We start from the raw sequence: 16,754 nt of genomic DNA, 5'->3' as shown, positions 1-16,754 counted from the left end.
GTTGTTTATTACAAAGCTATTTTGTCAAGAATGTACTGGATTGTGAAGCTTCTTTTTTTCTTTTAAATCTGTTACTAAATAAGGCAGAACAGCACACACCACATAAATAACTAAAGAAAGCTGATGGCTGTTGTGAATGGACACCCAGCACGTAATTAGACCTGAGGTGTGTCTCTCCCTTAACTCAGCTGCTTCATTTTCTCTGCTTTTTGTGCCTAGTATGGCTACTGAAGTGAGGCCAATCCCAGTGTTATTAGAGAGGACGGTCAGATGAAGGGGAGGAGGAGGAGAGAGATGGGGAAAAGCAAACAGAAAGACATCAAGACGGGCAAAATGAACAACAGTCATTTCTGCTGGTAGTTTGAAACACAAATTAGATGCAATCCCCTCTAATACAAAGAAGACAGAGCCCATGACTTCCAGTTTGAGGTGAGCAAGTCTATAATTTGTTAACATGGGCATGAGGTACACACTGCATACATTATTTTGACCAAGCTCCTTGGTGTGGTTTATAATCTTTCATGTGGTGACTGGTAACCTGGTTCTCATTTGACTGTGCTATTAAAAATATCAGTGCTCTGCCCACTCCTTTGGTTATTTTTATTTCAAAGTTGTCTAGTTTATTTTAGAGTCACAGGCTTTTTGCTGGAAACACAAAACAGGAAGGTGGCAATTTGTCTCTTCTTTTATATGCTAATACGAGCAAGATCACAACGCCAATGAAAGAAATATTTGAAGCTGGTGGCACGGTGGTCTAATGGTTGGCACTGTGGCCTCACAGCAAGAAGGTTCTGGGTTTGAACCTTGCTGTATGGAGTTTGCATGTTCTCCCTGAGCCTCAGAGGGCTTATGTGTGTGGATGAGGGACTGATCAAGTGCACTGTGTGAATGTGGCCACTGAGTGCTTTGAGTGATCATTATAAGTGCCAATTCAGGCCTTGTGTAGCTTAATGTTAACACTTTCAAACACCAGAGGGTGAATATAGAGGCACATCGGGCCACATGCTTTATTTATTCTCTTTTTTTCACTTTGGTATGTAGACCTTCTGAAGTTCAAACTGAGTACCAGAACATAGAAGAAAGATAATTTAAGTGACTTTGAAGGCAGCATGGTTGTTGGTGGCAGATGGGCTGGTCCAAGTATTGCAGAAAATGCAGATTTACAGGGATTATGCTTAATCCTACTATCCGCAATCATCTCTAGGATTTACAGAGTATGGTCTGAAAAAGTTCTCTGGGAGAAAAGCATTGCTGATGGCGGAGGTCAGAGGAGAATGGCCAGACTGCTTTGCACGCAACAAGTTATACAATTACAACCAAAGTTTGCAGAAGAGCATCTCTGAATGCACAACACTCACAAGCAAGTGGGCTACAGCAGCAGAAGACCATACCAAGTGCCACTGAAAAAAGAAAGAAAAAACCAAAACATGAACTCATCTGATGAGTCTCAGTTTCTGCTGTGACGTTTGGATGGTAGGTTCAAAATCGGTGTAAGCAACATGAAAACAAGCAAGTATTGTTTCCAGCCATGTCTATCGATTTGATCCCAGTGTACTTCTGATGGTTGCTTCAAGCAAGAAACGTACCATGTCACAAAGCTCAGATCATCTCAAGCTTGTTTTCTGAACATTATTTTGAGTTCACTGACCTTCACAGCCACCAGATCTCAATCCAATAAGCTTTGGGATGGGGTAGAAGAGTAGATTTCCATAATGACTGTGTAGCTGACCAATCTGCAGAGTGTAATCATGCCATTTTATCCATAAGGACCAAAGTCTCTGAGGAATATCAGCCTTTTTGAATCTACATTATGAAAAATTAAGGGAGCTCTGAAGGCTAAAGGTACTAGCAAGGTGTATCTAATAAAGTGGCCATCGGGTGTACGTAGTCACATATTTGTATTTTATTATTAACCAAAAACAAATCAACTCAACCGAAGAAACTAATAAAAGACAGTCGAAGAACGGGGGTATGAAAACTAGTGCAGAAGAGGATGATGGGAAATGAAATAATTTTGCAAGTATTTTCTGAAAAATGGACAACAAAAACTAACCACTGGGTGGCACAAGAGGATAAACAAGGGTATTGTGAAAGTCACCGAGATTTATCCTCTGTGGACTATGAAGGTCAGTGCGAAAAGGTGTTCAGTGGATTGACTTTTTAAGTCTTGTCTAGTGGTATTTCTACAATACCTGCATATTGTAAAAACAAATGACTGCGCGGACTTTAAAGTCAAACAGAACAGCGCTGAGTTATTATACGCAGACCATAATTTAGTGTAATACATAACCACTAGCATCTAAATGGTCTGAGCAATCGTGTCCTAAAAAGTGTCTGGAGTGCCTTCCTTTTCCCTCCAGCCTTTTCTCTGACGCCCTCAATCCTGCTGCCTATGCCCCCGCCCCTTCCCTCCGCTTCAGTGCTAATAAGGAGAACTAGAACGCTCCCTATATCACTGCCACATCTCATCAAGAAGGCCATGCTTCAAAAAAGCCCAACACACAGAGCGCAGAGAAAGGAGGGTGATATTACTATAGGGTCAGAGGGAGGCTAGGCAGTGCAGCAAGGCTCATTAGATCTAATAAATAGGGAACAAACTCCTGTTGAGAAAGTTGAAGTTCCCTACGTATTGGTTTACTTTGCCATTAAAGCGGTGTCACATCTATATTCAGTGATGTTCCTCTGCAAGTGTCTGCACGTGCTTTGGAGCTGAAATCCAAACACACGGCCTTTGAGGCCCGAAGAGACGTGATAATCTGCACGATAACAATCAGGGCTCTCACTGCAAGAGCCTCTGACAATGACAAAGACAACAAGAAGCACTGATATTTTAAATGGCACACTTTCCAACTGCTGTGCTTTGCAAGGCAAACACTGAGACTTGAAAAGAGGGAGAGAGGAGAAGCACACAAAAAAGGGGTCATGTTTATGTTTTGCACTGGCTCAGAGATTTTTTTGTGTTTCTATGGCAATATAAAGAAGACATCCAACAGTGAGAGCAATAAAATACCTTAAAAGGAAGTAATGGGGCAGGAGAAGAGAAAAAGAGGAAAAAAAGATGTTCGGTAACGACATGCTCTTCTGAACTCTTTCCCTTTAAAACTGTCTATATGTGTCTCTCATACTGACAGATCAATTTACCTCACATTCAGTGGCTAGAATAAATGCACACTGCGCTGTGTTGGGTGTAGAAAATGTACGTGACAGAATTCAAACTACTGAAATTAATTCATAGCAGTGCTTATTCTTTTCTTTCACGGTGCTTCGAATTTGATTCCACCGATGTCCAACAGAGCATGGATGAAGGTTTCAATTCGGCATAAATGCTTTTTGTTTATTCATTTGTCTCCCTCTCCCGTGACTAAAAACAATATTTAGCAGAGCTAGATTCACAGACTGAGGAGCTACTCGGACTTATTGGAAATCACATAACATAGAAGTTACTTGTTGGTGGTTCAATTCATTTCACTCTTATTCATGTAGCCCTAAATCAAAACAACTGCCTCCCCTCCACCACCTATGAACAGCCGCTTGGCAACAAAGAGAAGGAAAAACTCCCTTTTGACAGGAAGAAACCAGGCTCAGGGAGGGGCATCTACCATGAACGGTTGAAGGTGAGAGCAGGGAGAAGAAAAACTTTAACTATTGCTATACCAATACTGTACCAGTATGTAAACTACAAGACAGCAGCATTGGTTGTAACACGTTACAAAGTAACATAATTGATGTAATCACATTCTATTTTTCAGTAACAGTAATGTAACTCAGCAAGGCATCAAGGCAGTGACGAGCACTATGGCGATAACTTTGAAGCCTCTTTTGGTTGTTTTCATCTGTGCTTTGTGTTCACACCTAAAGACCACAAGAAAGATGCAGTTGGTCCTCATTAGGATAGGGATTTGTATTGGAGTGTGGTCTAAGGTTTATATTGTTAAATGGTAATTATGAGACTGTGCATTTTAGGTCATTTGATGGCGTAACAAGAAAGTAATGGAACGAGTGGTGTAATCAATTACTTTGTTTGGTGAGTAATTAAGTTGCGTACTGCATTACTATTCAGAAAAGTAAGGAGTAATGTCCCCCACACTACAAGGTGGTAGCTAAACATTAGGTTAAAAACAGTAAGTTAAAAAAAAAACAATAAAACAATACATTTGGGTGCAAAAATCATCAACATTAACATTTTGACCAATGAGCCATCTCATCTTTCCATCACTTGCTGCCCTCTCTGGTCTTTCCCCCCTGTGGGCTCTGGTGGATAGTATTACAGCACTGTAGCCCTGCAGCTTTTCCTGTGAGGGTCACATTGGGTTGACAGAGAGGACCAGAGGCTGGACGGAAATGGAAGCGGTTCCTCCCGTAGGCACAGACGTTTGTCATTGCACACAAAACTCGGAAAGCCTGCAACCCTCCTGATTTAGCTGCTGGTGCAGATAATCATTACGATGATAGATTTGACCAGGTTTTTACAGCTAATGTCATCAGCTGCAGAAACATGTTAACAGAACAGCTCTGGATCTAACCGCTGTTTTTATTTCTGCAGGGATGCATCGTGTGGTCCTAAAGCGTTATACCCACAAAGGAGGTAGACCTTGATCACAAGGCTCATATTAAGTCATTAGATGTTGATGAGTCATTCCTGCCTGTTTCTACTGCGGGTGTTTTTTTTATATTTTTTGGTGTAAACAACACAGAACACATACCCCACTAAGATTAATATTAACTCACTGAAGGTTTGTTTAAAGGCAAAATTAAAAGTCAACATCTTGTTAGAGTGTCTGTGAAAATGCACCCGGTGCAGCAGCGCTTTGAGCCAACTCTCGGTATGCTAATATTCACACTGATGTACAAGAATGCTGATGTTTGCCAAGTATCACAGTGACCATGATTATTGCATTAGCATAAAAACATTTGGTAATTAGCATTAGATTCTAATTTAATTCAATTAAATCGTGACCTTTGTACAATCTATATCTTATTAATCCCAAAATGAAAATTTCTTCAGAAGATTAATACATGTTGGAGGATGAACACCCATGTTAGAAATCCCTCCATTACATGTTGAAGTATTTAAGTCTGGAGCAACCACCAAAACTAGAGTCACATCTTTCTATGTCAAAAGAGACTGAACCACATTCTTATTTATTTTTTAGCTTCATGACCATCGACTTTCTTCCCTGCAAGTGCAGCAAATGGAGGCACTTTCGCTGAGGGGACAGGGAACTCGAAGATCAAAGGTGACCCGGCACAAAATTGAGATGGCCTAGCTAGTCGAACTGAAGCTCACTTTGAGTGAGGCTCAGCATGTTGCTAAAGCTGGGCAACATCAAACAGAACTTGCATATATATTACATTTCAAAATTTCATATTTTTTCCTGTTTCAGCACCGTGTTCGTGCTGTTTATTGGTATGCCTTTCGCTGCACATGCATGCATGCATGCTATGCAAGTAAAAGCAAGGAAATTAACAATTTAAAAAAAAAAAAAAAAAAAAACAGCCAGCGAGAGCAGAGAGAGCAGAAGAGAGTGAGACTGCAGATATTTTTAGTGCGAGCAGATATGTCAAAAGACTTCCAAGATCAATGTGTGCCGAGCATCGCTGTAGAGCTGAATGTTTTCCCTCCCTGCTGCTGTCTGGCTCCACAGTCAAAAACAGTGTTGCTACAAGGTGAAACAAAACCACTCTGTATGCTCCGGCTTCATCTCCCTTATTTAGTTTTCTCCTCCTGTTGGAGAAAATGCTGCTCAAATGCTTTCACCGCTCGTGTCACCCCACGCTGTCAGGGGAAGGTCAATAAAAATCACGGCAGAATGATTATAAAGTCAAACGGTATGATGTGCCGCATCTATATCGCAAATACACAAGAGACGCTGAGAGGAGCAAGGACACTGACGTGCTTTACAGTTATTTCCAGTGTGCTGAAGGGGCCAGCACACTATAGCATTAGGAGATTGTCCTCAGTGTGCCCTCTTGTGTGTATTATACACTAATCACATTATTCCTGTTAATGGGGAGGGTATCCACTGACAAGCCGCCATCATGTTCTGAATGCTCACCGGCCCCATCAAGGGACAACCGATTCATTCCGAGCCACAATGAAAAAGCCCAAAGGAATACAAAAACTACCCGAGCCCTTTATGTTATGTTGGTAAATCATTTGTCACACTATATTGTGTTTGCGCAAGCCGACTGTGCCTGTGTGCCACAGCTGCGCAATGAGCATCGCTACCTGCTGATGACAGTGCAAAATACATTAATAAAACGCTTAACACAAGTGAGGCTGTGCTGTGGGCTGACTTACCAATTTACTAACAGAATGCACAGAGGAGAGCCCACATATTTCTCCCTCTTAAGCAGGACCGTTAGTTTACCTCGAGGAGCTGTGACATAAAATGCTACGGCATAATAACTGGAACGCCCCCGCCCTCTGGCCAGTTATCATAAAAATGAATAATCCTTATCGCCGCTTCGCACAGCCAGCTAAGATGAGCGGCAACAAAATTAGAACATAATCTTCCCGAGGGCCGAAGTATCAAGAGGACGTGATCAATAATGCCAGCAGTGGATATTTCCACATTTTCTTTTTTTTAAAAAAAGGGAAGGTGAACTTCTCCGGGCAATTCCAATACAGCAGATGGCTTGTTATTGTCATTGGGGAACTTCAAATGGTGTTGCTTGGGTGTACAGACAAAACACCATTTCCCACAGGGTAAGAATGGACCCAATGTCGAGCCCTAACAGCACCAAAAACCTGCAGACTGAGAACTGGATTTCTCACACAATTATTATACTAATCCCCGAATTGCAGTGAAAAGAATATGACTTTTAAATGCTAAATTTCAAGCAGTTTTTCTACATTTGGCATTTTGGAGGGATAGCCCTAACATGGTCATCTTAGGCACACAGCTCTAGCTGTGAACGCTGTCCCCCTACCCATCTGTGACTCAAGCTTTCTATTTGTGAAGGGTCAGCCAATCAGAACAAAGCTGGAAAGTGAGGATGGTCTTAAGGGGAAGGGAACTTTTTAGCTCCCTTCCCCTTAAGACAGCTTCTTTAGGACAATCGGTTACAACGAGGCTCAATATAAGATAAGTAAGCATTATTTTGAAGTGCGAATAAATGTATGTAGTCTGACCTGGGCATAATGGTCATGAACACAGTGAATAAACTGCCTGCTAAATTCTTGTGATCACACAACGGTGTGTGCATAATCTCTTATATGCAGTGAAGCAGGGTGTGCCTATGCTCACCGATGCATCGAGACATCAATACAGCATCAGTAATGACATCTCTCCAGAGACCTTTGGCCTCGAGATGCTACGAAGCATGAAAGAGAGATGAAGGGAGACAAAGATGGAAGTGGGAGGGGGGGCAAGAGAAAAGGAGTGCAACAGAGCAGAATATGCAGGGCTTAATTAGTTGGTGATGGGCGATAAAATGTCACAAGAAGAAACAGAAGTCGAGGAGTGTTGCATACTGATGACTGCGGCAGCCTGAAATCTGCATCTAACAACTCCAGGTCCACTTAGAAGCTGGTTTTGACCTGTGCATGGGAGATTAAAGACAACACACATCAGCAGGACCACAAAGAGACTTTCACCTCCACTTCAACTCCACTGGGTGCTGTGTTTTTTTGTCAGCGTCCAATGCTACGGCAATGCATCGTCTCCATTTTTCCACGCTGCCAAAATCCAGTCTGGTGCAGACTGAATTAGAGAAAAATGACTCATGGATTTGACTTGAGCTTGGCTAGTTAGAAGACTACACAATAATACCGAGGGAAGTAAATAACCAAAGGCTTTATTAAACAATTGCAGAAAGCCGAGCCTACATGATTTCCCAGAGTCTATCTCAGCACAAATAAATTGCTCGATTCCTAAATATATCTCACCAATTCTCAGGAAGACTGTAAGTAAGTTGGCAAGACATGAAAAACACTTAATCGCCAAATTGAACAAACTCTACAACGCACGCAGAAACGTCTCCATTTAAAGCATGTGTTCAGCAGCACAGAACATCATCATTAGGCTTAAAAGTATTTTAGAATAAGTGATTTGTTGGAAATACAGGGTGCTGTTTGGCGAGATGTGACTGCTCCATCTCTGATTTATCAAGGCTAAAGGGGAAAAAAACCCCAACAGACTTTTGTGAGTAAGCCGCCTAAAAATGTCAGACCACTTTACAATGTCTTGAAGCCTTGACAGAAAGAAAGAAGCTGCAGTAGTTAACACAACAAACACTCCGCATTTTAAGAGCAGCTATCATGAAGTCTGTGCTCGCATCAAACCGCAGACTGTTCTTTGCCTCTTCTTCTAAAGGCGTCAGTATGTAGCATGCAAGGCTACATTTAAAAGGACTTTTCTTGAAACACAGATGTATTCGGGAAATTATCTGTGTCTCTCTTTTAATAATAATAATAATAATAATAATAATAATAATAATAATTAAGATGAGCATTTGGGAGTAGCACTTCTTGCTGCCAGCTCCAGCATATGTGCATCTAGCAGCAGGGAAGTAAGACCGGGGAGGAGGTGAGAAAGAACTAAGAGTACCAGTGTTTTCCTCAGAAGTCTGGGATTAATTGAAAGTAATTAAGGAAGTAGGCATCTCTGCGGGGACTAGGGGCGGCCTCACCCCCACCCATCAATCAGCAGCTATCAGTGCTGAGCCTAAAACCAGCACAGTGGCAGTACATTGTGTACTGACATCACTTCTTAAGCGCTAATCGTTCATCGCCCCACTGAGCCGGGATAAAGTCAAAGAAAGTCCAAAGCTTTGCTGATGAGAAACTGACAAGCAAACTAAACAGAAACAGAAACTGTGGCTGGAAACTGACGAGGAAGAAAAGACGAAGTGATGCTGATGTGATAGACATTGATACATAGCGCACCTACGGGAGCCTTTGAAAGACACAACTTCAATTCAATTCAGTTCATTTCATATAGTGTGAAATCAAAACAACAATATCGTGGCTCAAGAGTTGGCAGTACGTCTTGTAATCGGAAGGTCGCCGGTTCGAACGCCGGCTCGGACAGTCTCGGTCGTTGTGTCCTTGGGCAAGACACTTCACCCGTTGCCTACTGGTGGTGGTCAGAGGGCCCGGTGGCACCAGTGTCCGGCAGCCTCGCCTCCGTCATTGCGCCCCAGGGTGGCTACAATGTAGCTTGCTATCACCAGTTACTTAGTTAGGGACTAAGTAAAGCGCTATACAAATACAGGCCATTTACCATTCACCTCATGGTACTTTATATATAAACAATAACAGAGAGAAATCCCCAACTATCAGATGACCCCCTACGATCATGCACTTGGCAACAGTGGCAAAGAAAAACACCCCTTTTAACAGGAAGAAACCTCCAGTAAAACCAGGCTCAGGGGAGAGGCGGCCATCTGCTCCACCTGAGGGGTTAGAGGAGGGAGAAGGGCCGAAAGACACACTGTGGAAGCTCCCAGCACACAGTTTTTGTGCTAATGTTAATGAGCTTTGAAAGCATCAGGGCCTTATCTAGTATGCACCTCAGCACTTGACAACCAGGCTCTGTCATTTTACGTGATCTGTCACTTCGCTGTGGTTCCCAAACAATTCCATATAGCATAAATCCCACTACTAGTTAATCATGGAATATTTAGCTGTGCTGTTACCAGACGGTAGCGTTTTACTACAGCACCACGCACAACGAAGGACCCATTATTTCACAAATGTTTGAGCAAAACCTACAACCTACTGCTTTTCTCCACATACTGTATCAGAACAATATGTGCTCATAAAACTTGATTTTGACACAAATTTCCACTTTTTTCATAGCTACAGTATGTAAGGTCAAAATAGCATCATGTTTTACCCACGGAAAACACAAATATTGTGCCGTCAAAGAAAAGTCAAAGGCAGCTATTTTAGACGGATGGAAGATTATTTGAGTCCCAACGACCTGCTGTCATGGGAGGCTTAGCTACCACTGTGGTGAGCTAATCTATCCCTGTGCTTGGAGTGCTACAGACAAGCAGTGCTCGGTCCTGCATCGGTATGCTGCGGAGCGCTGCGGGGGGATATGTGCGAGGGATTAGCTTGAGTTAAAACTGTAATACAGGCTGGTGCAGCGAGAGGAAATCACTTGTCTGTCTGGTCTTTGTCTGCTCTGCATTACAGCAGAGGAGAGGGTCAACAGTTCACGAGATGAGCAGGCAGCGGAGGAACAGTTAACCCCTGTGAGCTTTCATAATGTCTTGTCATTACCTCATGGCAAGGTACGTGGAAACATCTGAAATAAAGGATCTTTGCTACCAACCTTGGCCTTGCCAGTGCTCTGCAGAATGTGAACCAGCGCGCACGCCATCTCCTCCTTGTTCTTGACGCTAATCCCAGGCTCGAGCACAGAGCACAGTAGCATGTAGTTATTGGTAGTGTACTCTGCAAATTCTTTGTACATCTCCATGGGAAGGATGTTCATGCTCTGATAGCGTGCCTTAATTCTAATCATGGGACCAGACGTCTTGCCCTTGGGTGGGTTCGGGGTGCTGACGGGATACCATTTCTCCACAAACTGTCGCCCGGTGACAGCTGCGACGGGGATGTTGATGAGTCCGATGTAGTTGTTTTTGTCTTTCTTTTTCTTCTTGTCTGTGTCTTTGTAGAGGTGGGCTGTGATGGTCTTGACGGCGGGAAGGTTGCTGAACTCAAAGTGCTCTCCCCAGAAGACGTTGTCGGTCTTGAGCTTGCAGGTGGTGCGGGCGTAGAGCGAGTCGTCGAGGCAGAGCTCACAGTAGTATTTCTTTTTGGCCGGCAGATCCTTGGCTTCGATGATCCACAGCCTCAGCATGTTCTCGACCCGTCGGCTGTTGTCCTGGAGACGGAAGATGACAGGAAGTAGTTTGATCAAATTTTTAAAAGCAACATGATAAACATAATTTACTGAATAAAAAAAGGCAGTGAACAAATCCACTAAACAAACCACATAGTTGGAAAAGCAAACTGATAAAATTCGAGATCAGACCCCGACAGGGAAGTCTCACCGCTTCAAGAGTCAAAAACAACCTCAGCAGTATTTCAAACATTTCACTGAAGCAATTTAAAAACCTCCCTTTCTCCCTTCCATTCCCGATCATTAAAGAGCTAAGAAATATCCTACATTATTTCACAGAGTGCTAACCCATTCTTATGTCATCAATTGATTTTGCCAAGAGCGGGCATATTTTTGGCCCATTATTCACACTGCCTTTGAAAACTACCTCCCAAAAAGAAGAGAGGAGATAAGAATTACATTATTTTTAAAAAAAGAGGAAAAAAAAAGAAAAAGAAGTGGCAGAGCGTCTTACAATCACGAGAACTACTTTAGATCTCTGGAGTGCTCAGAACTCACCGGTATCTGAATACGTTTCACATTTTTTTTAATGGTGCAGTTAAATTTCGTTTACGCTTCGTGTTTCTGTTGCTCTTCATCTTATTTTTGATGTCTCCGCCATTCATTTAAGTGCAGCTACATGAAACGGGGAGCTGAAATTTGAGGCACTAAGCTGAGTTACAGACACCTACAAAGAAAAGACGGGCCTTTTTTTTTTTCCTCCCCAAGGCTTTTTAACTTGCTTCTATTTGTAACTGAAAAACATACATATGTCTCTATCAAAATATCATCGTGCTCTTCTACATATTGCCTGGTTATGTCACAGTCTTACATAAACCTTCAAGGAGTGTCAAGGGATCGCACTTGTGTTCCTTTCCAGGTCCGTCCCCCACAAATCTAGAGAATAAACCCTCCAAATGATGAGCACTTAACTTCCTTATTAATCTCTCCAACAGACAGCAAATATCTTGACTTGCGTGATTCATGTGCTGAGTCACTGCGCACATGATAATTAAAGCACAGTTCTACCATTTGACGTAACCAAGCAGGAAATTAAAAGGGTAATTAAATATGCTGCTGTTTGCTCTTTAAAAGCGTTTTCATTCTTCAACTGCAGTTCGGTTAGCCTTGATAAAAATACTTAGGTTTAGAAAGAAAACAATCACACAATTGGTGTTTGCCCAGTGAGTGCACTGAATGTTTTTGCTTTCTACAACTGATTGCAAGTGGTTGACCTTAGGCTGAGTGTGCAACGCCCTCAACCTCTGGACAACCAACTTTCACTCGCAATTTTACTCTTCAAATCTATGAGGCTTTGGCAGTATTCTGAATGTAAGTAGCTAATGGGAATTTCTCTGTTTGTAGACGACAAAGGATTTCCAGTTTTCACCTTGTTTATCTCAGTTAATCACCTCATTATCATAAAGAGCGCGCACCGAATTACAGACTAATTGCAAACTTGACCCAATTTAATTGCAAACTGATTGCAGACTGTCTTTTTTATTGCGTTTTCGTCACCATCTTGGTGCCTCAAAGTTGCTTTGAAGATGGCAACTGGCTGCAAGCGGTCACAAACCTGGTCTCAACCTTTCAAGCAATTATTTCAAAGGCAGCTCAATCTCAAGTTCCTTGTTCACAGTCACTATAATTGTGCTCCTGCTGCAGTCTCCAGCCACTGCCTTCCTTAGTGACTGTGATCATTAGGAAGCCATTCTGGCAAACTGTGTGCAGTAGCCTTTATGTAACCAAAACTGAAACTGCTTTTTCACCGAGATGTATGATCTTAAAAACGCCATAGTTTTTTTGACTGTCTAACCTGGTATAGGTAATATCATAGTAGTGGTGGATTAGTGGTAGTAGATATATTTAAAGTGCTTTAGAGAAAAATTACGAAATAAAGTTTAATTTTTAAAAACATTTGCTAAAAAAATGCATTTCATCCACTCAAAACACACATATCAAAAGGGCTAAGACAAGGAACATTCCAGAGCTATTTAAGAACCCCTCCACACCCCCAACGCCGCCACTTCTCCGCATCTAATTAATGAGTAATTTGCTAAATAATGACGGATGAAAGAGTGAAGAGGCTGGGTGAGCAGGACTATTTCCCTGGCTTAAAATGTTTGCCACCTTCCCCTTGTCACAGCTGTTTGTCAGGATCCCAGATGGTACTGAAACATAAAAAGCTCTTTACATGTTGCCTGTATGCCTTCTTCATCAAACCTGACGTGCACACATCGGATTCTTGCTGCGTGAGTTGCAACACAGTGTAAACTCTGTATGGCTCTGTCCTCATCACTGTTTCAAAGTGTTTGGAATTGAGACACTTGTGTATGACCATATTACCACTGAATACTTCACACCCACTGTGTGTTTTTGCATACTCACCTTGTTTGGTTGTACAGCCCTCCTCAGATTCTCCATCCATTTGTCTCTTTCGGCTGCTGAACGGCATGAGAAACATTTGCTTCCTGTGGAGGTAGTGACCTACCACAGAGAGAAGGGAAAATTTAAAATGCTTTGGTGATACTGTCAGAAAAAAAATAGAACAGTGAAGGTTTCACTAAAACTTTGCTCATAAATACCACAGACAGCAAAAGAATGGTAGGAGCATCTTCAGTCTCCTTATGTGAGAGCTGTTTTTGAAACTGGATGGTTTAAAATAAGCACAGCAGGATGAATGGTGAACAGAGCACAGGGCAGAAAGTTTAGGATAGTATTGGGTCGCTTCCCTCCAAGAAGCTCCCTTCTTGACAATTCAGCCCTTAATGCAGTGATTAAAGACAAAGTCTGTCATAATTTGTTTTGAATTTCTCTGCTCCAACAACAATAATTACAAGACATCAAATTTCATGTAGTAATTAAAGAAACTGCCCACTGTACTTCCATTGATTTTCTGTAACTAGAGAAAAGTCATCAAGAGTTAATCACAACATTGTGTGTTCCACAATAAAGAGAAGTTGGCTCTATCATGACTTTTGATTGCGACTGGTCATCAGCAGCTCATAAAGAAGGAGATTTACAGCAAAGACAGGGGATTAGAGGACTCGCTGGTTCCAAAAATATTCCTGCTAGAGGCTGAATGATATAGGCTTTTTAAGACAGATACCAACACCAATATTTGGGGACTTAGAACTCCAATATATCGGCTGATATTATGAATCATGAACAGATTTCCATTACATTTGTTATCTTTAGTTACTTATGAGTCTTTCTCAAGATAATATGGGAATGCAGTTTAAAAATAATGTCATTTTATTTTGTCTTACTTGTTCACGCTCTGCTCGATTCTGCTGGAATCAACTGCTTGTTGCGTTTGTGGCGTTTCAAAGACGGGTTGCCAAATGATGACACCAATATATTTGCAAATAGCTAATATTGTCCTACGGACTCTATTTCCCAAACTAATGATTAAAATTTGTGAATTAGTAAACTATGGCACAGGGGGGCTCCTGGATAAATAGCAATACTAAAGATTTGTTGTGACCATTAGTTTTAATTAGCTTTTTCTCAGCTTTTGAGTATTATTATTGTGTAGATATGACAGATGGCACTGAATGCCCAGGAGCTTCAGCTAGTGTTGTTGCTAGAATAATATTAAAAAAAATGTACCAAGCAGTTCCAGATTCTTCTTTCTAGCTTTAGTTTTTCTTATGTGATCTGAAACTAAAATCTTGGGGGCGAGGGGCAGATTAAGGAAATACTCAGCAAAAAAAAAGTCCTACTTTGAGTTGAGAAAAAGCCAGTTAAGGGTTATAGCAAACCCAAAATAGCGTGTTGTGGTAACTGGGAAAACAACACAGAGTCGTTACTTCACTCGAACTACAAATAAAGGCAGGCTCATTAAAATTAATGAATATTTCAGCTGTTAGCTTATTCTGGGATTCTGCTGCGCATGCAGAAAAGCTGCAGAACAAACTGTAAATCCAAAAACTGACTTTTCCTGTAAGCTCAGCTTTGATGGCTGCCAGCATCTGGATGTCAAATTCAGATACAGTTGATGACTGTCAGCTATGTGTGTAGTTGTAGTAAGTACATTAACTATTGAATTATTTTATTTCACAAGCAAAGCAGCATATAGGCTGTGTGTGGATGCATATAGCCCCCCCGTCCCCCCGACATCCTCTCACCTCAAAGCAGTAGTCTTGCCCGAGGATGCTGCTGTGAACGGGCTTGATGATAACCTCGTCCTCCATACTTAGGTCCAGGGCTTCCACAGCGCTGCTGGGGCTGAGCAGTGATTCATGGGAGCGGGACTCCTTCAGCCTTGGCATCAGATGAGATCTAAAAGCGGAGAAAGAAGAAGAGAAAACTGAATCACCCTGCCGAGTTTGACGGGCAGGAGCGAGAGAGGAAGCATATGGGCCGCCCATAACAGCAAGCGCGAAGGAAGCGAGCGCGAGGAGGACGAGGAGAGGATGCTCCACTTGCCTTCGAGTCAGCCGACGAGTTCGCACGCTGCGCTTATATCGACACATTCACGCAGCCACTTCTAAGCACGGCGATAGCAGATGCTTTGTGGCTCCTCATTTACAAGTTGGAGCATCAATGAATTAATGAAACGAGCTCGGAGGATTGACTCAAGCTGTTCTGCCAACTAATGCAGCAGAACCACCATAAATAGGAAGTTAAGCATTTTACAGATTATCATTAATGTTCAGACATCCGTGATGCAATCATCTTCCACCGCTATAAACCCGCTTCATAGATGCTTTTTTGGACTTCCATTTAGGACCCAAAACACAACAGCATTCTCTGGCTCAGAGTGCCCTTAGAGAAACGTTCAATAGTTTGTCAAAGACGGCCCCTAAGCCCACAATTCACAGGCATTTTTTTTTTTTTAGCCAAAGAAGATTAAGAGACAAAGTAAAGAGCTTTCCACTGTTTGCTGTGTTTGATGTTGCCCTACTTTGTCTTTACAGAAGAGTTGGATTGAGTGTCACTTATGACGAGCAAATGTGTCTCTACGCCGTGTATATATGCTGGTGAGCAACATTAATTTGAGATTTCCACATCATGAAGTCAACCAACATCATCCAGAGTCAAAAACAAGCACTTAACGCTCGCGTGTTTCCTTTAACCACTAACCCTATGATCCCCACCGCATCGCAGCTGGAAGAGGATGAAAAGTTAAATACTGTAACATCAGTGAGGGCTGCACGCAGCAACAGGCACGCTACATAACATCAGCCCCTGATGCTCCAATACTCGAGAGGAAGATGAAGACAAGGGTTCAATTGCTCATGTAATGAGTGAGAACAGTCTTTTAACAGTGCCCTCTATGGACGGCTTACACACTAATCCCATGCATGTGTGCGCGCGTGTGTGTGTGTGTGTGTATACTGTACATATTTTCAGCGGAGTAGAGGAAGAGCTTTTCAGGAAAAATGCAGCAGCCGTAATGACAGATTAGTGACTGCGTGCGGCCCTTTGTAGAGTCAGTCAGCTTTGTTGCCAAATCCTCTGTGCAATGTGAAGTGGATAATGACCTGGACACTGTGCTTTTTCCCCCCTTTTTTTTTTACTTAATAACAAACGCACACACACGCACACATACACAAGCGTACAGAGGAAAATGCCATCCTGTGAAATAGAAGAAAAGAATACAACAAGGTGCAAAATACAGAAAAAAGGAGAGGAAAAAAAGCCTTAAGGATAGCTCTGAATATGAAAATCCAGTTTTAGAAGCTCTTACTCCCCCAGCATAGCTGGAGAGGAAGTGACTTTGCACCTTCCTCTGCTTTGTGATTGGCTGACAGGGTACTGGGCAGAACAGAGAGCAAGTAAAATAATCAGAAAGGAGGGGAAATGGGGATTTTTTTTTTCTCTTGCTTTTTTTTTTTGGTGGGATGTTCTGTCAGAAACAGGAAGGGAATGTCCACGGACCACAGTTCAAACTCCTAAAGCTGCACGGAT

At 42.2% G+C, this 16,754-nt stretch overlaps 1 protein-coding gene across 9 annotated transcripts in view; it reads right to left on the bottom strand.

Annotated features, from left to right (window-relative positions):
* The window catches only part of dab2ipb (DAB2 interacting protein b), a 175,537-nt gene that overhangs the window by 38,714 nt on the left and 120,069 nt on the right, over positions 1 to 16,754 (bottom strand). For all 9 annotated transcript variants that reach the window (XM_085414284.1, XM_085414285.1, XM_085414287.1 and 6 more), the window contains 3 exons: positions 14,969 to 15,122; positions 13,227 to 13,325; positions 10,287 to 10,841 (listed from right to left, as the gene is read on the bottom strand). In XM_085414284.1, coding sequence (XP_085270410.1) covers positions 10,287 to 10,841; positions 13,227 to 13,325; positions 14,969 to 15,122 — 808 coding nt within the window. The remainder of the gene's footprint in view (positions 1 to 10,286; positions 10,842 to 13,226; positions 13,326 to 14,968; positions 15,123 to 16,754) is intronic.

The sequence above is a fragment of the Rhamphochromis longiceps genome, linkage group LG7 (genome assembly GCF_057381845.1).
Source record: "Rhamphochromis longiceps isolate RC_006_pf linkage group LG7, R_longiceps_female_GT1.1, whole genome shotgun sequence".
Classification (NCBI taxonomy): Eukaryota; Metazoa; Chordata; class Actinopteri; order Cichliformes; family Cichlidae; genus Rhamphochromis; species Rhamphochromis longiceps.
Note: the sequence above shows the minus strand (reverse complement) of the source record. Positions and strands in the feature narration are given on the sequence as shown.